At 42.4% G+C, this 26,084-nt stretch overlaps 1 protein-coding gene and 1 long non-coding RNA gene across 7 annotated transcripts; one reads left to right on the forward strand and one right to left on the reverse strand.

The window, feature by feature from the left end:
* Window positions 1–1,108: 1,108 nt before the first annotated feature.
* Window positions 1,109–26,084, forward strand: SEC22C (SEC22 homolog C, vesicle trafficking protein). 6 transcript variants are annotated; one of them, XM_071734596.1, is made up of 9 exons: window positions 1,109–1,218; window positions 2,853–3,057; window positions 7,634–7,731; window positions 8,300–8,509; window positions 10,855–11,018; window positions 13,121–13,303; window positions 19,912–20,030; window positions 20,700–20,765; window positions 21,757–22,370. In XM_071734596.1, exons 4-9 carry the CDS (start codon window positions 8,328–8,330, stop codon window positions 21,820–21,822), a joined length of 780 nt encoding a protein of 259 aa, XP_071590697.1. In that variant the 5' UTR covers window positions 1,109–1,218; window positions 2,853–3,057; window positions 7,634–7,731; window positions 8,300–8,327; the 3' UTR covers window positions 21,823–22,370. The 6 variants fall into 6 exon arrangements, with proteins under 6 accessions (XP_071590697.1, XP_071590698.1, XP_071590695.1 ...); XM_071734597.1 differs by lacking the exons at window positions 1,109–1,218; window positions 21,757–22,370 and adding exons at window positions 22,395–22,430; window positions 24,030–26,084; XM_071734594.1 differs by lacking the exons at window positions 1,109–1,218; window positions 21,757–22,370 and adding an exon at window positions 22,395–26,084.
* On the reverse strand, window positions 17,190–24,625 carry LOC139791991 (uncharacterized). The gene is made up of 3 exons (XR_011724115.1): window positions 19,108–24,625; window positions 18,311–19,042; window positions 17,190–18,035 (listed from the first exon to the last, which is right to left on the reverse strand). It is a non-coding gene; the product is annotated as an uncharacterized lncRNA (long non-coding RNA).

Consider the following 26,084-nt stretch of genomic DNA (forward strand, 5'->3'; position numbering starts at 1 on the left):
TGGGGACATATTGACACTGCCCTGGCAATTAAACCCTATAACAGCTGCTCTCTTTTAATCCCCTTCCCCTCCCTGATAAAGAAAGGAGAGAGAATAAGGGAGAGAGACTGATGGGTTGGAAACTAAACTACACAGCTTGAATGAAACAGGAATGAGAAATAGGAAAAATGACTAAATCTATACAAATCTACAGGAAAATTGATCCCAGGTTCCTCCCCCCTTCCCCCCAATAACTCTCAGGTCACCCCCGAAGCTGCAGGGCAGCCCTGGGAAAGTCCAGGCTGGAATCCTGGGGTCAGCAGCAGTTGGGAGCTGGAGGCAGGAACACACAGATTCAGGCTGGGATGGATCAGGAGCACAGGCAGAGGAAGGGATGGAATCCTCCCAGGATGCTGAAGCAAACAGGGAGAGGGGAAGAAGGGGAAGCAGGAAGGGCTTTGACCCTGGTGATGCCTCAAATTTCTCCTGAGTATGAGGTGTGTGGGATGGAATCCCCTGTTTGGTCAATTCTGGCATCTCTCTTGTCTGTTCCTCCCCACAGGAGGTTTCAGGTGGGACCTTTTTACTCTTTCTGGAGGGCAAAATGTTCCTCAGAGCTGAGCAGTGTCCCTGGTTCTGAGAGAGAGGTTAATAGAGAGCATCTGTTATTGGGTTTAATTGCTGGGTCAGTGTTAAACCCTGACACCCCCCCTGAGGAAAGGTGCATCAGGTGCAGTAGTTCCAGTCAAGCTGCCAGGTTTCCAAAAAACTTCACAGGCTCCTTCAGGAGCCTCCTGGACATTCCCTGAAGTAACATTCTCTTCCTTCCTTCAGTAGGAAGAGCAGAACCTAACAAAATAATTGCAGGGAAGTCAGAAGTCTCCCTCCTGGTCAGTTCCTTTCCTCTTCTTGTAGCTTGGGGCTGAAACCAACCCTGGTAAATGGTTCCTTGTGGGCTTGTGCCAGCCTGAATCTCTCTTGTGTTCTGACATCTCTCTCTGGGACTTAACCCTCCCTGAGGAAAGGTGCAGTAGTTCCAATCAAGCTGCCAGGTTTCCCAAAAACTCCTTCAGGAGCCTCCTGAACATTCCCTGAAGCTTCAGTAACATTCCCTTTCTTCCTTCAGTAGGAAGAGCAGAACCTAACAAAATAATTTGAGTTTGTTGGCTCTGAAACTGTCCAAGCTGCCACCTCTAGAGAGAGGGGACCTGAGGAGAGGAATGCTTGAGGGGGCTCCTGGTAAGAAGCCATTCCCTGTTAAAGAGTGAAGCCAAAAGCAGGAAGCTTTTGATGGTTGGATAAAATAGTTTCAGAGTATTTTACAAATAATTCCCTCCCTGAGCTCTGTGCTGGTTTGCTTTGGCTTCCAGAGCCTTTGGAGTGGATTTTTTTTCAAGTACAGAGAGTGAGGTCTGCCTGGAGAAAAGTGGCACTTCTGAGCCCAGGGTCATCCTGGTTGTGAAGGAGTTTTTGTCACAGAGCAGCAAAGGGCTGGAGGTCTCCTTGAGGCTGCCTGAGTAACCCTTGTGTAGCCATGGAGAGAGGTCCTGGAGGGACCTGGAGCTCATGGAAAGGATGGAGGAACACTGAGTGATTTCAGGGAAAGGCAACCAAAGGGTCTGGAGAAAAAGTCCTTTGAGGAGAGGCTGAAGGGATTGGGAATGTTTTAATTTGGGGAAGAGACCTTCGTGCTGTCTGCAGCTCCCTGAGAGGAGGTTGTAGGGAGGTGGGTGCTGGGCTCTTCTCCCCAGGGAACACTGAGAGGACCCCAGGGAATGGGCTGAAGTTGCACCAGGGGAGGTTTGGACCAAATTTGAGGAAGAATTTCTTTCCTGAGAAAAGTCAGGGATTGGGATGGGCTGCCCAGGGAGGTGCTGGAGTCCCCATCCCTGGACGGATTTAAAACCCTGTATCAGGAACAGCGTGGCCAGCAGGTCCAGGGAAGGGATTCTGCCCCTGTGCTCAGCCCTGGGGAGGCCACAGCTTGAGTCCTGTGTCCAGTTCTGGGCCCCTCAGCTCAGGAAGGAGATTGAGGTGCTGGAGCAGGTCCAGAGAAGAGCAAGGAGGCTGGGAAGGGATCCAGCACAAGTCCTGTGAGGAAGGGCTGAGGGAGCTGGGGGTGTTGAGGCTGGAGAAGAGGAGGCTCAGGGGAGACCTCATCACTCTCTCCAACTCCCTGAAAGGAGGTTGGAGCCAGGGGGGGTTGGGCTCTTTTCCCAGGCAACTCTCAGCAAGACAAGAGGGCACAAGAGGTCTCAAGTTGTGCCAGGGGAGGTTTAGGTTGGACATTAGAAAGAATTTCTTTCTGGAGAGGGTGATCAGCCATTGGAATGGGCTGCCCAGGGAAGGGGTGGATTCTCCATCCCTGGAGATATTTCAAAAGAGCCTGGATGTGGCACTCAGTGCCATGGGCTGGGAACTGCAGCGGGAGTGGATCAAGGGTTGGACTTGATGATCTCTGAGGTCCCTTCCAACCCAGCCAGTTCTGTGATTCTACGAGATGAGGCCCTTCAGGACATGCTCATGGTGATACAGACACTGATATTTTAGAATGATTATTAATTTATTTTATTAGGAGTGGGTGCTGATGCCTGGATGTGGTGATCTTAAAGGTCTTTTCCAGCCGTAACAATTCTGTGATTCTCTGAACTGCACTTCAAACAACTTCTAAAATTGGGAATACCTGGGAGAGTCTTGTTTGTTACTGGGAAATATTTGCTCTTTGTGTGACTCTTACACTAAACAGCTTTTATTTAGTGTTTTGTTAGACAGAGATGCTTCCCAAAATTCAAAACCAAGCTTAGTTTACCTCAGTTAAAAATTGTAACTCGCTCTTCTGAAACAACTGATTCTTTCTTTTTTTTTTCCTCAAGGTTTTGTTTGCTTTGTGCCAGTAAAATAGCTGACATGATGTCACTGCTTCTGCATCCCCCAGGGTTTGATATCTGCCTTCTTTGATATCAAAAAAACAGTGGCAAAGTTCAGAACCTGAGTTCAAAGGCCTGCCACGTATCAGCAGCTCCAGATACTTTGGGCTACAAATCATTTCCAAACAGGAGGAAGCTGGAGGAGGAGCAGGTAAGGCTGCCTGAAACAGCAGGATCCCACTTTCACTTCCTTAGGCCACTAATTTGGGATGGATTTGTTCCTTGCTGGCAAAATTAGCTTCCAAGTAATTAAACTTACAAGGGGAGGGATATCAGTGACTGTTCTGGCACAAACCAGCTGCTGGTGTCCCACTAACAACAGCCTTGTGAAACAGGGAAAAGAAAATTCAGTTTTCTTGAATCTTTGCTTGTCAAAATCCAGAGCCTCCTGGAGATGCTGCTGGAGTGGGGGAGCTGGGGGGATGTGGGAAGCTGGATGAGCTCCAGGGATGGGTGGTGGGTGGTAGGAGTTGGGTAGGAGACAGGTGAAGCAGTTGCACTGATTTATTTTTAAGTTTTCCTCTCTTCTGCAAGGTGATGTTGGCTCTTGGCTCTTTTAGCTGAGCCTGTGCTACATTTCATAATCCCTGAAGTATGCAAAATGTGTATATATATATATATATATATATATTTTTTTTTTTTAACTCCTCAGCAGTCTTTCCAGGTGCTCTTCTTAAATCTCACCCCTTTTTCCTTTCCTGGAGAGCTGTAACTCCACAAACATTTCCTTTAGACAGTGGGAGTGGGAGCTCTGGAAGAACCAGTGAACACTTTCCCAGTTGTTATGTCCTGAGGTTGTGCTCACCTGCTCTCTGTAAAGCTTTGATTCACTGCCTCAGCCTTTCTCTTTACAAAACCAAGAAGTATGGGACAGGAGGTGCCAAAACCCCATCCCTGGGAAGTTTTTAAGGCCGGGCTGGAGGAGGCTCTGAGGAACCTGATCTGTGGGGAGCAGAGGGGGTGGAACTCCATGATCTTTAATGTCCCTTCCAACCCTTACAATTCCATGATTCCATGTTAAATATTTATCCCACTTGCATTTACAGCTGGGTTGCATTAAGCCTCATCTCCTGAGGCAGCAACACTGAAAATTCACAGGTAGGTAGATTAAAAACAAAACAAAACAATAAAAATAAAGCCTTTTGGATGAACACAGCAGCAAGAGTCTGCTAGGACTTTGCAGCAGGTGTGTTCCCCAGGGAAGGAGCATTGAGTCATTTTTCCAGTGAAGTCTGGCATTTCATTTGGAAGTCTGCCTGATGGTGACTGACACCAGGGCTTTCACAGCAGAACAGAGAATCCCTCTGCTGGGCAGCTCCTGTTTCCTGAAAGCCTAATTCCCTGGGGCATGACAGTTTGTGTGCCTTGGAAAGTGGGACAGCTTCTTATGTGCAGTTGGGTAACTGTAGGTGATCTCCTAGTGATGAATATATATAAATATATATCTACATATACACATTTTAAACTGCTGCTGCTGGTGGTGTAGTGATTTCAGTAAGTTTCATAGGCTGGATACATTTAAGAAAATGTGTTTGGTTTCTTGGTTTGGTGCCTTTCCATTTTTCTGGCCATCTTGGGGCTGTTTTTGAAAGTTAGAGAGGGGTGTCCAGTGTTTTGCCTCCAGTCTTTGTCACGTGGGATATTCAGAGAATCCTAGAATTGGCTGGGTTGGAAGGGACCTCAGAGATCATCAAGTCCAACCCTTGATCCACTCCCACTGCAGTTCCCAGCCCATGGCACTGAGTGCCACATCCAGGCTCTTTTGAAATATCTCCAGGGATGGAGAATCCACCCCTTCCCTGGGCAGCCCATTCCAATGTCTGAGCACCCTCTCCAGAAAGAAATTCTTTCTAATGTCCAACCTAAACCTCCCCTGGCACAACTTGAGACCTCTTGTGCCCTCTTGTCTTGCTGAGAGTTGCCTGGGAAAAGAGCCCAACCCCCCCCTGGCTCCAACCTCCTTTCAGGGAGTTGGAGAGAGTGATGAGGTCTCCCCTGAGCCTCCTCTTCTCCAGCCTCAACACCCCCAGCTCCCTCAGCCCTTCCTCACAGGACTTGTGCTCGAGTCCCTTCACCAGCCCAGTTGCCTCCTTTGGAAGTTCCAGGATATTTGGAACTTTGGAAGTTCCAGATATTTTGGAGTTCCAGGGCACCAGCACTACCCAGCATTGGCCATGAAACTGGGTTGTACTGAGCAACCGTGCTTAAAAGTTGATTGTTTTAAAGGTGGCATTTCTGAGTGGGCAATTTGCTCTTTTGTTTTCATTCCACTTTTATGTTAAAGCTGAAGCAGCTTTGTGCAGTTTGTTTTGTGGTTCCTAGCACACCACACTGAGGACTGGTGTGAGGTTTCAAGTTGACAATCAGTAATTTTGATTGTTGTTGAAATCCCCTTTGGTGCTTGCTGAAACAAGAGCAGTGAGCTTGGTGTGGTTTTTGCATCTCAAGTGGCTGCTGTGAGATGGAGAGTGAGAAAAAAGAACAGCTAATTCTTCTTTAATCTCTATGTTAAAAGTTCAAAATGGCACTTTTCAAGTGATGTGTGATATTCTGTAGTTTTAATTGGTATTTCCAAGGAGGGAAATTGTGTGCAGTTGTGCTTTCCCAAGAAGCACAATGTGCTGTCTTGTGCAAACTGCATGGAGTTCAACAAAGCCAAGTGTGAGGTTCTGTACCTGGGTGAAGGCAATTCCATGCACAGAGACAGGCTGGGAGGAGACAGGATTATGGACAGCCCTGAGGAAAGAACTTGGAGGAGGTGGTGGAGCCCTCAGTGTGTGCTTGGAGCCCAGAAACCAACCAGGTCCTGGGGGCATCAGCAGAAGCAGAGACAGCAGCACATGGAGGGGATTCCCCCCCTCTGCTCAGATCTGCTGAGCACCCCCTGCAGTGCTGGGTCCAGTTCTGGAGTCCCCAACAGCAGAAGGACACAGAGCTCCAGAGCAGAGCCACTGAAATGCTCAGAGGGCTGAGCAGCTCCCTGGGAAGCCAGGCTGAGGGATTGGGGTTGTTCAGCCTGGAGAAGAGGAGGCTCCCAGGTGAGCTCAGAGCAACCTTCCAATATCTGAAGGGGCTCCAAGAAAGCTGGGGGAGGGCTTTGGACACGGGGGGGTAGGGAGAGGACAAGGGAAATAGGTAAAAACCTGAAGAGGAGAAATTTAGGTTGGACTTGAGGAAGAAATTGTTTAATTTGAGGGTGGTGAGACCCTGGAACAGGTTGCCCAGGGAAGCTGTGGCTGCCCCATCCCTGGCAGTGTCTCAGCCCAGGTTGGATGGGGCTTGGAGCAACCTGGGCTGGTGGGAGGTGGCTCCAGGAAAGCTGGGGAGGGACTTTTTATAAGGGTGTGGAGTGATGGGCTGAGGAGCAATGATTTAAGCTGAAGGAGGGGAGATTTAGATGAGACAAGGAAGAAAATCTTCACTATGAGGGTGCTGAGCTCTTGGCCCAGGTTTCCCAGAGAAGCTGTGGCTGCCCCATCCCTGGAAGTGTTCCAGGCCAGGTTGGATGGGGCTTGGAGCAACCTGGGCTGGTGGGAGGTGTCCCTGCCCATGCAGGGGGTTTGGAACAAGATGATCTTTGAGGTCCCTTCCACCCCAAACCATTCTATGATTCATTCCCTGATTTCTGTCAGATCCTCTGGTCATTGTCAGGTGCTTTAAAATGCTGGCAAACTGCAGTCACCTGTGACAAAGGGACAGTTCCTGCAAGTTCTGTGGAAGTGATTCCTGTGGGGCACAAACAAGAGTCTCTGAGTGTCTCTGGTGTTAGGAACTCAGCCCTTACAAGACCCTGGAGGAGCTCTACAAGCAAGGGAGTTTCTGAATGCCTGAACTCAAAGAGGCTTTGCTTTCTTACCCTCTTAGGCAAGAAAAACACTTGATGATGAGTTTCAAAGGAACTTGGAGCTTTGAAATAAGCTGTTTGATACAGTGTTGTTAAAAGCAATCATTCATTCCATCAAAAGTTTGAGTTCCTAGTGTTATTTTTTTCCTTTTTTTCTTTTTTCCCCCTAATGCTTCATTTATGTGTCTTGCCTGAAGCACAGTAAATGCTTTTATGTTATTTTTTTTCTTTCTTGTTTGTGACCATCAGTCCAAGTCTGCTGATTTCTAGCTCTCTTCTTTTACAGGAAGCTAAGATAACTTAAAAACAGTAATTAGGGGCATCAGAAATACTTTATATAAATTTTCATAGTATCTTGGAATGCATCTGGGAATTGATATATTGGATAAAGAAGTGAGCTGCTTGTTTTTCTTTAGGTAAAATACTTCCTAGGCTATGTTTTCCCACTGCAAGGAGGTTTTACACTGCAGGTATGTACATACATAGAGGTCATTAATTTTCTTCAGTGTCTGTCAGGTCTTGCTGATGCTTTCTCTCAGGCCCCTGCAGCTGTAACTCTGGCTGGAGCTGCCCTGACTCCCTCATTCCTGCTGCCCACCCCATTTTCAAGTCTCTTAAAGCTTTGGCTGATGGATGTGTCTTGTGGAGGCCTGAAGGACACCCACAACAGCCAGGATGGACAAATGATAAATCTTTGCTTTTACTTGTTGGATTTTCTTCATTTTTAATAAAGTTTTCATTCAGAGAAGAGGTTTTTCATTTACCATTGATTTTAGTTCTGAAAATGGGGTTTAGCTTGTGATTGCATTTCTGCCTAGGAAGTGGAGAAAGACTTAAAGTGACTTTGAGCTAAAACTAAGTGTTCATTATGTTTATCTTTCAGAGATTATGTGAGCTCCTGCATTAGTCTCCTGACATCTTGCACTGAGTACTCCTGGTATGTCTGAAGGACAGATCTCCTGTGTGTTCTGAATGTACCAGGTAAATCCCAATAATAACTTTTCCTGGGAGATTGTGACCTGTAAGAAGTCAAGAGAGGGCAACTTTTATTCTGTACTTAGTCCTAGGTGATTCTATAAAAAGAGCCTGATGGGCTTTAGTGTAGTATTTCTTTTTATAATTGTGTTCTACTAGAAAATCAGACACCAGCAACACTCATGCAGCTGCTCCCAGCACTGGGAAGATGCAGCATGTGAGTGGCAGTCAGCCAAATTTCCAGAAATGCCTTTTAAGAGCTTTACTCAGCATTTCTGATGAGTGAAGTGAAGCAGGAGGGCAAACAGTGGTATTTCCCAGGTAGATAATTCCCCTGTCAGATCCCCTGATTCACCTTTTTGTCTGAGAGAGGTAAAAAGCAGACAGAGCTGTGACCTTTGAGGACAGATTGATTGCCTCTCAATTTCAGAGGTGTTAAAAGAGCTGTTCAGCTGAGGTGGTGAATAAACTCTTTTCTTCCCTTGACATATTCCTGGCTGGCAGATAGGAGTGGAAATAACTCATCTCCCAGCCCCTGATGTGCCATTCACCTCCTCAAACTTTGCATTTTCAGCTTGTCCTCATGAATACTCCAGAGGAGAATGTCCATGATCTTCTTTGCTTGTGTGGTGCGGGTGAGGGATGGACTTCCCCTCTCAGCCTCCACAGATTTTCATTTCAACCAGGACTTTCTGGAATGCAGGAAGAGATTAAAAGCATTATCCTCAATTCTGGCTCAGTATCCAAGTCGAGGCACAGCAAAAGGACATGACCTCAGCATACAGTAAGTCCCTGGATTTGTTTGTTTATGGGGTTGTTTTTATTTTTTTTTTTAATCTTTGAAATGGTTGTTCTGGGGATTGGAGTTGAATTTTTCAGGATTAGGGATGTTCTATACTGCCTTAACTCCCATCTGAAATCCCATAATTGTAATCTCCAAGCAGAATTTTGAAACCTGATTTCTCAGCACCACAGGTCCTGCTCAGCTGAGTAAGTTTGTATTAAGAACTGCTTCTTATGTTGTAATTTTTTCTAACAGTGTGTAGAATCATAGAATCCTAGAACTGGCTGGGTTGGAAGGGACCTCAGAGATCATCAAGTCCAACCCTTGATCCACTCCCACTGCAGTTCCCAGCCCATGGCACTGAGTGCCACATCCAGGCTCTTTTTAAATATTTCCAGGGATGGAGAATCCACCCCTTCCCTGGGCAGCCCATTCCAATGGCTGATCACCCTCTTTCTAATGTCCAACCTAAAACTTGTTACTAATACTTGTTACTATGACCAATTGGAGTATCTTGGACTCCTACAAATACCTTTTAAGGTGACATCCTAGTGCCAAGGAATTAATTAGTTCAGCCTAAACCCTTTTTCAGCCTAAAGCCCTTTTCTTCAGTGTCTGTCAGGTCTTGCTGATGCTTTCTCTCAGGCCCCTGCAGCTGTAACTCTGGCTGGAGCTGCCCTGACTCCCTCATTCCTGCTGCCCACCCCATTTTCTGAATACTTTCAAGTCTCTTAAAGCTTTGGCTGATGGATGTGTCTTGTGGAGGCCTGAAGGACACCCACAACAGCCAGGATGGACAAATGATAAATCTTTGCTTTTACTTGTTGGATTTTCTTCATTTTTAATAAAGTTTTCATTCAGAGAAGAGGTTTTTCATTTGCCATTGATTTTAGTTCTGAAAATGGGGTTTAGCTTGTGGTTGCATTTCTGCCTAGGAAGTGGAGAAAGTGACTTTGAACTAAAACTAAGTATCCCCTTTTTGCAGGAGTGTTTGGAGAAGGAAGGTACATGAATTTACAAAGAATCAATTGGAAAAGCAGAGATTAGCATTTTAATTCCTTTTCCCTCAAAGTAAACTTGTGCCCTTTAATGCTAACATGTTCTGCTGCTTTTAATCTGCTGGAGTCTCTACAGAAGGAGCTGTGTGCCTGGCTCTGAAATGAGAAGAGTGCAAACAAGATACTTAGCAAAAGGGCTATAAATTATTGACAACTGAGGAAAGGTTTTTCCTGAGGCATTTACAGCTCCTCAGCTGTGAGCTGGGGAGAAAAAGAACTTAGGGAATGCTGTCTGTGTAACTGGGCTGTCCCAGAGATAATCAAAAACCTTAAAACCCAAGTATATAGTCTAGCAAAATGTGATCAAATAGAAATCACCACTATTTCTGTGTGAGAGGGATGTAGTATATAAATAATAGAAAGAGTAATAGAGTAATAGAAATAAAAAAAGAGTAATAGAAATAAAATAGAGTAATAATTCAGCTTCAAAACTCAGGTTTTATACTGAAATACTGTTGACCTGTAAGGGAAGATTTCTTCAGTCTTCATTCAGAGATAATTACAAATCCTAATTATTGTGAGGACAGTGGGAGTGCAGATGTTAAGGGTGATGCCATCAGGACTGGATTCCCATCTTTTTTAATGAAGTGAGGGTGATTCCTTTCATCCTTAAGTTCATCCTTAAGGACATTTTGGAGAGATGAAGTTTCCTGGAAGGTTTTGGGGCTACCTCTGAGTGGAAACTTCTGCATAAATATTGCTTCAATGATAGAGGGAGTAGAATTTTTATTGTGCTGTGTCTGATCCAAGCTCATCTTTTTTTTCCCTACAGATGACTTATCTGTAGCAGTCTTTGAATATCTTGGTTTGTGCAAATTAAGAAGCTGTTAATATGAAGTTGCCAAATTCAAGGGAAGCAAGGAACACATCTGCTTTCTTCCTGCAAACAAACTTGCTTGTTTTTACTGTTGTTTGTGGGAAACCACCTGTGTTTTCTTCCAAAATCTTCTTGCCTATTACATTTTCTGGCTCTTTTTTTTTTATTACCCTGATTTAAAGCCAGCCTAGGAAAATAATGTCCTCAGTTTTTACTGTTGTAGCAATTTAGTAAAATCTTGTGGTCTTTAGTATGGCAATGCACACTGAATGAGTTAAGAATAAGTGTTAGATTTATAGGGCCTGCAGGACTATTATAGTAAAAATACTGTGAGCAGTATTTTTTGCAGCCTGCTCTTACAGTGCAGTCTGTACATTATGTTTTGACAGAAAGCACACTTTATGTTCTGTGTGACCCTCTTACCATTTTATGTTAATATTGCAGATATATTGATGTTTTTTCTATTACAGTTTCCTATCTTCTGGGGATATTGCCTGCATGGCAATCTGTTCCAGCAGTTACCCAACCATCATGGCATTTTGCTTCCTAGAAGAGCTTCAGTGGGAATTTGCTGCTTCCTATGATACAACAAGCATCAGTTTAGCTTCCAGACCATATGCTTTTCTTGACTTTGGTTTGTAACTTTCTTCTCTAATAGCAAAAAAAATTCTGTGCCTGCTATTTTTATGATGTTAAATAATGTCTCCTTGCCAAAGCCTGATCATAAAAATGAATCTGTGTGGTGTGTGTGCCTTTGCAGGCACATGGAGGAGGAGGGGGAGGGCTTGTAACTTCATTAAGCTGTTAAGATTATTGGTTTTGGGGTTCCTGAGAGCCCCTGTAATAGAGCAACAAAATGCTGTGGTGATTAATAAACACACACAGAAGAAAAAGAAATCCACAGCTCAAACACTTTCTAACTTAACTGAAAAAAATCTGGCAAGTGGAGACAGATGGGTACAGGAAAAAAGGGAGGCAGGATGGATTACTATGGGCAGCTTTACTTCTGGCATGATTTTGATTCATATAATACTTCATAATCACATCTGGTGTTTTTTTATTAACCTGAATCAAATGGTATTCTTGCCAAAGAGCAGCTTCTCTACTGAACCTCACACCTCTGAAAAACAATTCCCTTGAAGTGAGCAGCTCTTTTGTGGGGAAGGATGAGATACTGCAGTGGGTTAGCAGCAATCTTGAATCTAGATTTTGGTGAGAGTGTTAAGCTCATGCTTAAAAGAGTGAGAAATCCACAAGGACAGGATATTAAACACCCATCTTCTATTCTGGGTGGCTTCCCTGCAGGACACAGTCAGGCATGAGGTAATTTTATGCTAAAATCCAAATTACTCCTTTTCTGGAGTAGGAATTTGGGATTTTCTAGCCCTTTAAAAAAAGAGACTTTAAATTTTTTTTATTATTATGTTAAATATTGTTGCTGAGTCTGCCTAATGTATGGATTTTTAAAATTTCCTTCTTTCCTGCATTTGGATCTAAGCTGCACTTGTTGCCTGACATCTTAGCCTTTTACCTTGTAGTTACAGATAATTCTAGCAGGCTGACTTGAGGTAAAATACAGGATTTTTCACTGAGGAGCACTGTATATTTTAGCACAACATCAAGTCACAGAATCAGAGAATAATTTGGGTTGGAAGGGACCTCTAGAGGTCATCCAGTCCAACACCCCTGTAGTCAGCAGGGACACCCTCAACCAGATCAGGGTGCTCAGAGCCCTGCCAAGCCTCACCTGGAATCCCTGGAATATCTCCAGGAGAAGTATCCCTGGAATATCTGCAGGGATGAGGCCTCAGCTACCTCTGGGCTCATGTGTGGCCTCAAAACTCTTGCTCAAGCTATTGCACACATGTCATATGCTGTGATCAACCTATACACATCTTCCAGCACAACCATACCATAAGGATATGGGTTTTACTTAGAGGCTATTTTAGCAAAGTAAATTAAAATAAATAAAATTTCTGCATTTTATTTCCCCTGAGGAACTGAACTGGTTTGAAGCTGACACTCTCTTTGCACAATTAAATAGGAAGTAGCAGTATCCCCAGGGTGATGCTTCAGCTCTGGAGGTGTGAGAATTCTTACTCAGACAAGTTCTCTCCTTAGTCTGAGTGCAGCTCCTCTCAAACCAGCAGCCACACTGGTGGGAAGGGATTTGCTTGGAAGTGGTGTGAAGTTTTAAAATGTCAGGAGTGAAGCAGGATGATCTGTGTGTACATCTGGGGCCTGGACTTCCCAATCACTCTGAAATTGCCTTTGCTAGTCAGAGTTGCTTCATGGCTCAAATGTAGGTTGAATTAATTTAAATTTATCTCTGTGCTGGAAAAAAAAAAAAAATCTGATCCTTGACATTGCTAAAAGGCAATGTGGAATTGTAGAAGTGCTTCTCATGGTAGTTCAAGGTATGTGTTAACATCTTTCCTGCAATGTGAAAGCTTTTTCTTTTTTTTTTTCAGTCCACTGGCAGGGAGGATGTTGAGGCTTAAAGGAACCTGGGAGTGGGTGTGATGTAAAACACTTGGGAGAGGTATTTTTGTTCCCTAACCAAGAGCAGAATTTAACACCTGCAACTAAAATGAAAAAACCTGAAGAAGAAGTTAAGAACGATCAAAAAAAAAAAAACAAAACCCAAACAGAAAGAATGCCATGGTTTGATTAATAATTACCTAAAGCAGTTGATTTTTGCAGAAGGAGTTGAAGCATGGTTTTATGTTGTTTCAGACAATGTTATCCAGAAAGTCAAACGTCATTTTAACTTCTCAAGAGGGGCTCAGATGAAGGCAAACAGGGAACAGATTGAGGAGGAGCTGAAGTTCCAGCCCCCAGTTCAGCTGAAGCTGGAGGATACAGAGCTGATGAATGGGATGAGCAATGGTGGGCATGCAGGTGTTCATGTGGAGGTTGGTAAGTTACTACTGCACCCAGGAGACTTCCTGATCTTAACTTTGAAAAACCTGCAGCAGTAATGGGTCTGTTTGTACTGGGGAACAGATAAATCTGTATGGAACCCAAGAAAAAAATTGCCTTTCTATCATAGTAAACAACTTAGGGTCTTTAGAATCATAGAATGGTAGGGCTTGGACCTGGATGATCTCTAGAAATCTATTCCAACTTCCCTGCCCCAGCAGGATCCCCCAGGGCAGGGCACACAGAACACATCCAAGGGGGGTTGGAAATTCTCCAGAGAAGGAGACTCCACAACCTCTCTGGGCAGCCTGGGCCAGGGCTCCCTCACCCTCACAGCCAAAAAGCTTCTCCTCATGTTGAGGTGGAGCTTCCTATGTTCTACCTTAAACCCATTATTCCTTGTCCTATTTCTAAGCACCACTGAGAAGAGATTGGCCCCTTCCTCTTGACACCCACCTCTCAGATAATTACAGACATTCCTAAAATCCACTCTCAACCTCCTTTTCTCAAGGGTAAACAGCCCCAGGGCTCTCAGTCCTTCATAGGAGAGATGCTCAAGTCCCTTCATCATCCTCATAGCTCTCCCCTGGACTCTTTCCAGTAGATTCCTGTCTCTCTTGAACTGGGGAGCCCAAAACTGGATCCAGTATTCCAGGTGTGGAATTATATTCCAGTTGTGGAATAATTGTGCTTTAGTTGATAGCAGGAATGCATCAGAGCCTTTAAGGACTGGTGGCATTGTCTTCTTTCTTTCCAGCCTAAGATCAGCTTCTCCATGTGGACAATTGGTTGTAACTGGAGCTGGCATTTCCCATGTCAGGTTCTCCCACTTTTAAAATAGTTTTCTGTTAGATTTTCTGTAGCAAAAGAAGCTCAACTAATTCATGGCTTGTTGTGAACTTTAACAGAAGAAACGTAATCACAGTCTGAATGAGGTTTTTTCAGCCTTGAGGAAAGAAGAGAATAATTATAGAATCAATTAAGTTGGAAAAAACCTTTAAGATCATCAAGTCCAACTGTAGACCTGTCTACAGATCCAGTCACTAAACTACCAGATCCCCCACTAAACCATGTCCCTGTTGGCATGGTGGTTGACATGGAGCTGAGGTGCCATGAGCTTCTCTTTTCTCATTTTCTTTTGTTGTTGGCTTGTGAAGCACCAGTAAAATTAAGTTCTTCTTGCTCAGGCTTATTGTTTCTGCTGGAGGAGCTGGAATCTAATTTCACACAGGTATTTTAATTTAAAATATAGAGGGCAGTGGCCAGGAGGCAGAAGAAAAAATAGAATTGAAAACATGTTATTTGCCACTTGAATTTCTGAGTGCTCCTCAGAACTTTGCTTGAAGGTTAAATATTTTTGTGATGTGAAGCTGTTGGCACTGGTGTGAACAGTTCCAGTGCCAGTGAATGTTTGCAGGCTCTGTCCACACATCAGAAATACATTTTCAGTTCCCCCATCTCCCTAATTGCTTTCTTTTACTTTCCATCTGGTTTTGTATTTCTGGCTGTTCTCTCTGGTCTAACCCAAACACTCTTACAGATTGTTCTGCTTTTATTTTAAGGATCATGTTTATGATCATCTGTTTCCCTCAGCTGGAGTCAGCTTTCCTGGCTTATATCTCTCTCTCTTCATCCTTCCCCACCAGCTGAATCCCACTTTGCTGCTCTAAGTTTAGCTGTGTGGAGAGTGTTTGTCCCCATGTTAATGTTATTTATATTGTGGCTCTGCTGTACAGGAGCCTTCCTGAGCATTCCTGGAAGTGCTGCAGTTGCAGGAGAGCAGAATTTAATTGTTTCTGCATTCTGTAGTGGAGGTGGATCAATGAAATGAGCAAAACATCAGTCTCCTTCCATGGCTGTAGCTGCTCCTGTCTTCTTCTGAGCTGGTTGATCACATTCCTTGTGATCCTTCATTTCAGTGTGAAAAGTCAAGTGTCAGGGTTTAACACTGACCCAGCAATTAAACCCAATACCAGATGCTGCCTATTAATCCCCCTCTCCCTGATAAAGAAAGGAGAGAGAATAAGGGAGAGAGACTGATGGGTTGGAAACTAAACTACACAGCTTTAATGAAACAGGAATGAGAAATAGGAAAAATGACTAAATCTATACAGATCTACAGGAAAATTGATCCCAGGTTCCTCCCCCCTTTCCCCCCAATAACTCTCAGGTCACCCCCGAGGCTGCAGGGCAGCCCTGGGAAAGTCCAGGCTGGAATCCTGGGGTCAGCAGCAGTTGGGAGCTGGAGGCAGGAACACACAGATTCAGGCTGGGATGGATCAGGAGCACAGGCAGAGGAAGGGATGGAATCCTCCCAGGATGCTGAAGGAAGGGAAGCAGGAAAGGCAGGAAGGGCAGGCAGCTGGAAGCTGGCTTGGCCCTCATGATCCCTCAAATTTCTCCTGAGGATGAGGTGTATGGGATGGAATCCTCTGTTTGGTCAATTCTGGCATCTCTCTTGTCTGTTCCTCCCCAAAGGAGGGGTTCAGGTGGGACCTCTTTATTCTCCTGGAGGGTAAAATATTCCTCAGAGCTGAGCAGTGTCCCTGGTTCTGCAGCCCATTCCCAGCTGTAACTCTAAACACCCAGAGTTATCAGTCCCAGAGCAGCCACTGACTGAGAAACTTGCTGTTCAGACTGAGCTGAAAGCAAAAGTACAGGACAGAAAATCACCTTTATCCTGGCCCAAACCAGGACATCAGGGCAGCTTTGACCTTGTTAGGATATATGAGAACAAGAGGGTTTGGTTTTTTTTCCCCTTTTTTTTCCCTCTGTTTGTTCTTTCCTTTGTTAAATAAACCCAGTCCAGCCCTTGCCAGCAAGACACAAGCATTCATTGTATCCTTGATCAGCACCTACACAGCCTCAGCTGTTGTTGCTGCCAAAGCTTCACCCTGCAAACCTTGCACCTTGGATACAGGCACAGCAGATACAGCTCTGGAGGACAGAGGGGTGTGTAGGGAGAAGAAAGGTGAAGTGTAAGTTTTTTTCTTGGAAAGGGGAGAATCTTCACATCAGAACAGCCTTTAAGAAGTGGAAGAACAGCTTGTGCTGTTCATCTAGTGAGCATGCTGTGAAATTATGCAGCATTGTGCTCCCCTTGATGAATATTCTTATTCTTTTGCAGGCACACAGGGAGTCCTTTGCTGTGTCCTTTTCAAGGTGTTTTGTGAAGATGTCTCATATCTGTCTTTTGTGTGCTTGTGTTTATATTCACTTGGTTGAGACTGATTTCATTTTCCACTCCTGGTGCTGTCTTTTTCTGGAGCTTTGAGGATGTGACTCATTGCCAGCCCCTTGTGCTGTGCCTTGAGGAGAGAGAGGGGAGTGTGGTCCAGGCATTTGTGTCAGGCTGCCAGAGGCCTCTGCTCATAAAATCCTACAGAGGCAGAAGTTTCAATTACTTCATTGTGTGAGGGTGTTTTCACAGAATTTTTTTTGTACCTGTCCAAACCTGCAGGTGAATTTTTCCTGGGTGCTGTGCTATCTTCTATAAAGTTCTTGTACTCTGAAGTGCACAAAGTTTCTGCTTGAAGAGTCAGATCAGTTTGAAACCCAGTTAGCATTTAATTGTGTTTGTGCAAAATGGTGCTGCCTTGGACTAAAAGTGCTTGTACTCTCTTTTTCCCTTATTTAATATAGTAAGCAATTCCAGTATGAAATTATCTGTATAAAAATATGATTCATTTCACTCAAGGAAGTATAATAATTTTTCCCCAGCAGTACCCATCTCACTTGTTCTGTGCAATTTCAGCTGGTGAATTAAACTTCAGAATGATGCAGCAAAAATAAAGCTCCACAGCCAACAATTTAAAGCTCAGTTTTCACAGATCTCAACCCTGAGCAACTGGATATTATAATTTCCCCTGCAGCTGTGATAGCAATTCTTTTTATTCTACTGGAAAAAAACAAAACAAAACAAAACAACCCCACAGTTGTGTAACTTTTACATCCTTGCTGCAGAAGCAGCATACTGAGGCTTTTATTTTAATTCCCTGGGGACTGGGAGCTCTGGACATGGGTAGCTTGTGAGATCCTGTGCAGTGAATACTTCTGCTAGGTGATTTTTTTTTGAGAGTTTACTCTGAAGTAAACCTTAGGAAGATGGGGAAGAAGGAAGATTCTTTATTAGGAAATTTCTTTGAGAAAGAGACACATAGCTGCAATGTTATTTGATTTATTGAAAATATTAAGAAAACTGAATACTCAGGTCAGTAAATGAGTAAGTATGTTGGTACAGGTTCTGTTCCATCTGCTGTTTGGGCCTTAAATTTCACTGCCTAGCAAAAAAAAGCAAAATTACCTTGATATGATTTTATTTAAGTGAGTATGTGTATGGCAAGTGTGCAGGAATGTTACATAATGTGACATATATAAAATGGAATTAATACAATTCCTTTTTGCAGCTGCTTTGAGGATGAAATGATAGCTGGATGAATTCAGGCCAGACAAATTAACTGCATAGCCACTTATAGAAGACCCTTTATATCCTTATATTAATTTAGCACCAAACTTAGAATCATAGAATCATTTGGGTTTGAAGGGACCTCCAAAGGTCACCCAGTCCAAGCCCTGCAGTATTAGGGACACCCTCACCCAGATCAGGGTGCTCAGAGCCACCTTAAATACCTCCAGGGATGAAGCCTCCTCCACCTCCCTGGGCAACCTGGGCCATTTTTCCACTTCCCTCATGGTAAAGAACTTTTTCCTAACATCCATTCTAAATCTGCTTTTCTTTAATTTCACATTTTTTCTAATTTCACATTTTTTCTAATTTCACATTTTTTCTAATTTCACATTTTTTCTAATTTCACATTTTTTTCTAATTTCACATTTTTTTCTAATTTCACATTTTTTCTAATTTCACATTTTTTTCTAATTTCACATTTTTTCTAATTTCACATTTTTTCTAATTTCACATTTTCTCTAATTTCACATTTTCTCTAATTTCACATTTTCTCTAATTTCACATTTTCTCTAATTTCACATTTTCTCTAATTTCACATTTTCTCTAATTTCACATTTTCTCTAATTTCATTGCCCCTCATCCTTTCACTCCAGGTCCTTTCAAACAGTCCCTTTCCATCTTTCCTGTAGCCCCTTCAGATACTGGAAGCTTTTTTGCATCTATCCATCAAAATCTCTCCTAAAGAAGAAAACACAAATGTCTCTGTAATTAAACCATGCAGTCCTGCAAATATTTAAGCTTTTAGTGTTTCACTTGTCACTGAAACAAAGGCAGAGATAATTTCTGCTGGGCTGGGTTTATCTCCAGCAGTCAGGAGCTGGCTTGGCTGGAGAGGAGGCAGAAGATCTTGGGAGCTGGGGAGAATTCTTGAGGGCTCATTTATTCTCTCCTGTATCTAATGTATGATGGCATTGGAGGAGCTCTGGATTTGGGCTCTGAGGTGCAAATTACCCTTCTTATTGTTATGCTGGCAGTGTTCTAATTGTGGTGATACCAGAGCAGGGAGGAAATGTAGGTGAGTATCTAGGTGTGGTATCTGTTGTCAGTCTAACTGGTATAGCCAGAGAATAAAAAAAAAAAAAAAAAAAAAAAAGAGGTGAACTTTTGGACAGCCAAACCCTTGAATTAAAAGCATCAGAGTCCAAAGTTAAATACACTTTTAAATAATTGCTTTCACCTTATTAGATATGTATCATTAGATGGGCCTGAATAAATTGCCTTTGGGGGGGTGGGTGTTAAGTAGTAGTGAAGAAGATGAGAAAGGTTCCCTAGTTCCCTAGTTTTAACCTAGGAAAGGTTCCCTAGTTTTAACCTTTCCCTAGAAAGGTTTCACAGTTCCCTACCTGTGAAATTTGGGCAGAAAGGACATTGCAATGCACTGTGGAATGAGGGCCAAAAACTCCAGCATCCAGTTTAATTCCAATTTTGAGCATGTTTTGGCAGCCTGAGAGGCCCAGAGGTAAGAGCAGCAGTCCTGGGACAGATGTTTCCCTGTTGAGACTGGGGAGTTTTGTCCTGACAACTCCTACAGCAATTTTCCAGCAGCAGAGCAGCCCAATCCTTGGCTCCTAAAATCATTTGTGAGGGCACCAAGTGCTGTGTGAGAGCTATGCAGGTGGAACTAAATTCCTGGGTAAACAGAGTGAACCCTGAGCCTGTCAGTGGGCAGAAACACATCATTACAGGTTGAGAAAGAGCTGAATCACTGCTTTGCTTTTATGGGTGTCAGAAATCTAAGCTTGTTCTCAGGCCTTTGGGTGCCTAAAGCCTCTCCAGCTTTTCTCTTGGCCTCTGAAGAGTGTTCATTAGGCTCATCTGAAAAAAGCTGAAAAGAGAGCTACCTGCCCCATAAAAGGAGGCTTGGATGCCAAATAGCTCAAAACCAAATTCTCTTGCTTAGATCTGTTTCAAAAATCCTCCAGAGCTCTTGCTGATTGCTAGATGTCTGAAGAACTATCAGTGTAATTCAACCCAAAAAAGCTTTTTCTATTCATAATTGGTCTTGGGAGCAAGCATGAAAGGTTTTGAAAATGCTTTAAGCCCAAATAAGCTGAATTGAGTGATGTTAAGATTCAAAGTAATGGTGCAAACTTTCACTAATGTGTTTTTTTTGTTTTTTTTTTTTTTTTAAATTAAGTCCCTACTTACAGAATGGAGCCTGTGACTCCCCTGGGGATTCTCTCCCTTGTTCTGAACATCATGTGTGGAGCCTTGAATCTCATCCGTGGGGTTCACCTAGCAGAGTATTCATTCCAGGTAACCCTGATGGAACTGCAAACTGAAACTGAGCTGAAGGGAGAGAGTTATTTGGGCAGCCAGATTAAGGGTGGCTGTTCTGCATGCATAATTCCCCAAGAATTATGTTTTGTTTGGGCAGGGAATGTACAATTGATCACTCACTTGCTAGACTTCATGTTTTTTTGCTATCACAGCATGTTGTATTTAATTCTTTTCTAGGGAGACTGAAGTTTGGAGAAAAGTTTCAGTCTTCTGGCTGGATTTCTCCCCCCAAACTCTTGTATTTTGTTCTGGATATAAAATAATTCTAAATAATAAATTCTATAAATAATAGAAGAAATAATATAGAATAATTAGAATAAATAATTCTAATAATCCTAGAGACAAATGATTCCAACTGCATACATTTTTTTTTAAACTAATGTGAAACTATAAAATTTTAAAAAAGGAAAAAAAAAACCTGACCTAATTGTGTGTTGGCAGTTTTATTTAGCAAGAATTGTCACACAAGTCCCAGTTCTTGGTATCTTTTTAAATGATATTGATCTTGCTTTTTAACACTGTTACAGTCAATCAGCACAAACTAGGATGAGAGACCCTTGATGACTTAGAGTGTTCTAAAATATCAAACAGAACTTGCTCTAAACTGTAGCTGACAAAATTGTTTCTCTCTTTTCACCCAAACAGGAGGACCATGAAGGCATTGGAAATGTGATAGCCTTTTTTCTACCTTTTCTAGCCTGTGTTTTTCAGGTATGTTACCTAAATAAAATGCTCTCTGATTATTTTAATGTTACAATGTACAAGACAAAATGATTTTCAGCTAAGCAGAGGAACAAGTTGGTTTTTAGTCTCCTCTCTAGGTTTTCCAGTGAAGTGGCACAAATACAGCACAAAGGCACAATTTGACCCTTGCCAAATTGCAGCTGCAAGCTTTTGCAGTGCTTTCATGTTTTGATGTGCTAAAGGGGGCTGAGTGTGAGGAATAAGTGCCATCCCAAAGGTGGTTTCTTTCTCAAAGGGACAGGCACCATGTCTCCCTGACTTTTGTCTCCTGGCAGACTTTTGCCTTAAAAACTGCTTTTAACCTTGAGACAAATGTAGTCCCTGACTTAGATGTTTTTTTTTTTTTCCAATGGATTTTTTTTCTTTGATTTCTTTATGTGGGAGAGTTTGAATGAGGAAAATATTATGCACCCCAAAAGGGTTTTTCTTGCAAGATTTTTCAGCTGCTTAAAACTGTGGTCTGCAACTTTTAACTTGAGGGCAGTGTGTTGTTTGCAAAACCTTCAAGTTTTAGCTACTCATCAGAGGAAGCTGCTGTAGTTGTGTTACTACACAGTTGCCAGAAGGAATAACATGGTGCCTGCAGTGAATTCATTAGCAGGGCTGTGGCATTTGGCTAATGGCTTGGGAACCACTGTCTGCAGCCTTCTGATTATCTGTGGTATTTAAAATCTGCAGAGAGCCTTTCAGCCTTCTTCCACCTCTGCTCATGGCAGAGCTTTAGGATGGAGATAGTAATTTGGCTCTAAAGACTTGATGCAAGTCTTTCTTCACAGAGACAGGCTCTGCCCTGCTTTTTTTTTTGGGTTAGTACCTGAAGCTAGAGAAGCAAAATAAAGAAGAGTTCTCTCTTAGCCTTTTTTAATTTATAGCAGGTCCCTTCCCAAAATGCTTGTGCATAAATAAAGCTGAAATGTGAAGTGCTTTCTGACACACTGATCCCTGCTTGTGTCATCAGCACAGTTGGAAACTGGGACCTGAAGTGAGAAAGCTTGATCTGTTACTGCCTGAGTTAAAAAAGTAACTCCTGTGCCAGCACTTTGTGAGGTTTTTAGTTTTTTCCTGTAAGGATTTTTGCTCTTCACACATGCTCAGCAAATGGGTTCTAACTGCCCTTGAATTTCAAAAGAAAAAGAGTCCACAACCCCCCAGCTTAAACCTGTTAGCAGAAGTGATGGTCTTTCTACCAAGGCAAGTCTAGAGAATGAAGTCTTTTAACTTACTCCAAGAACAAATAAAATAAAAGTAGGTTCAGTTGTGCTGTTTTCCTGCTCCTGAGCCTTTGGCTTGCGAAGAATCAGAGGTGGTTTTTGATGTCTGACTCAGCTTTCTTTTAAACCATGCTGAGACAGGCAGGAAGGATGCCAGTTTTGGGGTTTTTTTGTGCTGACAGACTTTGACTGCTGTGCTTACCCAGGAGGGTCTGGGCTGGGGCCTCTGCTCCAGCCTTTGGAGGAGCTTTCAACACAGGAGTTAAAGACAACCTTGGAGCTTCTTGGTAATCACTGCAGTGGCTGTGCCAGCAATTCCCAGCTGTGTTTCTTCTCTCTATCTCCATAGCTGAATGCTAACCCTCTCTCTCTGATCCTTTTGCAGTGTTACTTGTACCTCTTCTACAGCTCAGCAAGGAAGGTGAAGACATTTGTACTCTTTTTCTCTGTTTGTTTTTGCAACCTTTACTTGTATGGCTTAAGGAACCTCTGGCAAATTGCCTTTCACATAGGAGTGGCATCTCTTTCCTCTTATCAGATACTGACAAGGCAACTTGTGGAGAAACAGCCTGACTGGGGAGTATGAAAAATAATAATAATAATAAAAAAAAAAAAAGCAGCTTTGGGGGATACTGTATTTTTACAACTTTTTTTTTTTTTTTTTTTTTTGTATTAAACCGGACAAAAAATAGCTTGGAGTATTTTTAAAGGTTTGTGACAATGGTTATTGCAAGGAAGAGATTTCAAAAGCAACTTGGAATAAAGTAGGGTGCTGTAATCATGTCAAACATCCAGTGAGGAATGTGGCTGGGTTCAACGTGGTAATTGTACATGGTAAATCTTGTCAGGTATCATCAACAAATGGAGGTTGTCCTTACCATAAACAGATTTTTACTCCTTGACTAATACCATCTAGGCAGCCTTTTGCTATTTGTCTTACTGGCTTTGCAACAGTTTGGCAGCTCAATTTCTTGCCCTGCCAGTGCTTCTGAAAATGCTAAAATTGTTTAGCAAAATGAAGACAAAGTGGTGGGTAACATTTCTGTCTGTGAAATTTCTTAAAGCATTAATATTCTTGGTAAAATAAGTAGAGGAGTTGTTTGCCATTGTGGGATGAGATCAGTATCAGTGGGAAAAAACTGTAAGGATGAGCTTCAGGGTAATTTTTCTTAAGTTTTGAAGGAAAGGAAAAGGCTTTGGTGCTTTTAAACATAAAGGCTATAAAAATCTCCTGGCTAAACAGTGCATGGTAGTTAAGTCTGTGCTCATTTGTAATTGCAGATAGGCTTGGGGCAGCATAAAATAAACCAAGTGGATATAAGTGATCTTTCAGATCAAATGGCCTTTATTTCCTTGGTTAAGGTCACTCTTAGTATAAAGGTAATTCCATGTTTGCTTGGTCTGTACAGCCAATAAATCTTCCAAGCCTATTTATGACAGAATATTGACTCTTTCACCTTTTGAAAAAAATTGGGTAACTGGTGAGTAGAAAGCTATTTCCAGTAATGGAAAGCAAGAGCAGGTTCTCTTTACTGTATAAAACACCTTTAGTTAATGGTGTTTTCTTACACCAAGCTGAATTTATTGTTGTGCAATTTGGAATATAGTACTTAAAAGCTGAAGTTCTTAACCTCTGCTGCACTGGGCATTCTGGTATGTAATGGGATAAGCTGCATAAGGGCATATTAGAGCACAGATGAATAGTTTAGGCTGTCTGTTTTTAAAAAGTGCATAATATTTTGGTGCAGCTGTCCTTGAAAGGTTGTAGAGATTCAAACTGAGAAGATGTAGAGACCTGTAGTTGTGTTACTGTGGAAGTATGGTCCTAGATTTTCTGTTTCTTTTCTTAGGAAACTGCTTTCTGGTCTCCCCATTTCTTACACCAGGCATCTTGCACCAAAGATTTCTTTTCCTCTGACATAGTCTCTACCTCTGGTGGTTGCAGAGAGATTAAGATGATGCAGAGTTGTCTTCCTGAGTTTGCAGAAACCATTAACACAATTAGTTTCTTGCATCTCAGTGAATTTCCCCAAAACCTCATGATGCAAAACATCAGAATCAGTGGACTTACAGACCAGAAGCCTGTGCTGATATAACTTGGAAGCACTTCTGTGATGCAGCTGATGCAAAAAGGGCATCATTAGGCAGCCCAACAACCTGAACAGTTTCTAGGATGTCAAGAAACTTGGTGCCAAGCTTTTTCTGGTAGTAAAATGTAGGTATTTCTCCTCCATCCCATTTTAGCCCATTTATTGTAAGTAACCCAATTAAATCCTTTCAGCTGTGAGACATAGGCAAGTAGCATTGATGGAGCAATATTTTAGCCAGCCAGTTAAGAAAACAGCTTGAGCAGTGAGTGTGCCATAAGGGAACAGGGTTATAAGAGAGTGGATTAAAGCTGTTTGTCATTACCCTGGTTTTCTGCCAGGGTGTAAGTGGAGAAATGAAGCCAGAATTCAGCTGTTGGCCTTAAAACACCCGGATGACCCCACAGATGTGGGGGGGTTTCATACTGACAAATTGGAAATTTTCATGCTGTTTAGCCCCACTTTTACTTGGTTGGGTGCTCTTAGAGACTGCAGGCAACTTAAGTTTCTGTTACAATTTTTAAAACCCACTAAAAAAATCTGAAAAAAAAAAAAAAAGACATTCCCCAAAACCTTACGACAAAAACGTAACACTTTGTGAAAGATGCTGGTGTCTGGTGACTGTGTTTTCCAGGAGCATAAGATGGATATCAGCCCAGGAGGTGACCATGAGGAGTTAATCTTTGGGGAAAGGATGAAGTATTTTACACAACTGAGTGAGAAAAGGACCTTAGTGATACAACCCAGCTCCCTGCTCTCATCCTCGTAGCCTCAGTCTGACTGGAGAGCCCAAAAAAGATTTATTCTTTCTCCATAGGCTATAGCAGAGCATTTACAAGAGGGGCATGGAGCCAGTGGACATTGTCTGACTTTTGTCATTTTTGACTTTTGATATTATCTCACCTTGTATTGAGCTGTCTGGAAGAAACTGTGATGTTTCTGTTTTTTCCTGAGCATCTGACTGTTTGCTTTCTCCCAAAACAAACAAATCCCCAGGCCAGGTGATGCTAACAACAGCTCTGCAATCAAGTGGTAGAACAAAGTGTTCAGAAATCTTGTGTAAGTCACATAATTAAAGTGGGTAAAGGCTACATTCAGCTTTTGTTTGAGACATTCTTTTTTTTTTTTTTTTCCCCTGAAAATGTTTCAGTAAAATCAAACAAAACCACTTGGTTCAGTTCTGCCTTCATGCAGGTTTGAGATGGAGGATGCTCTGTTTTTAGTTTTAATCCCTTTGCAACCTTTTCTTTTTCCTCCTGTTGTAATATGTGTAAAGCATATTAAGGAATCTGTGTGGATTACAACATGGGTGTCAGTGTCTGCACATTTGTAGGTTGGGGATGGGATTCAGGGGTGAGGCTGAATTTTTTCCTCTTTTCCTATTTTTTTCCTCTTTTTCATATGAGGATTTTGGATGGCTTCTAGATCTGTGGGGTATTTATATGGTTACACTTTTCTGGTGAAATAACCAGGGGAATAGGATAATTCACATTGATCTCAGTGCTTTAAGATTTAATAAAAAAAGATGACTTGCAGTTTGAGTACATGAAATCTGATGCATAAGTGGGATTATGCCTGGGTTGAATCAAATCCCCCAACAGGAATCCATCCCTTTTTGTTTGGCTTTAAACTGTTTAATGTCATTTGGATTGCATCTCCTTAATTCTGGCACTTTTCAAGATAACTCATTTGGAAACTCTTTTTCTTCTTCACCCAGCAGCTCAGTGCAAGAAAACTGGCAAAAAATAAACTTCATTAATTTAAGGATTTGCAGTGCTAAGTCACTTTATAAAGATGATAATTTCCTTTGGGGTTTTGTGGGTGTTTTTTCCTTCCTCCCAAGGATCTGTTAAGTTTATAGAAGGTGGGCTGGTACCTTTTTTAGACATTTTGCACTGTATTAATAATTGAACCTGTGTAAATGTGTATAAAATGAATTTGCATGTATATGTATATATGTACATATAGCTAATAAATGGCTTTTTTTT

This window comes from Heliangelus exortis, chromosome 2 (genome assembly GCF_036169615.1).
Source record: "Heliangelus exortis chromosome 2, bHelExo1.hap1, whole genome shotgun sequence".
NCBI lineage: Eukaryota > Metazoa > Chordata > Aves > Apodiformes > Trochilidae > Heliangelus > Heliangelus exortis.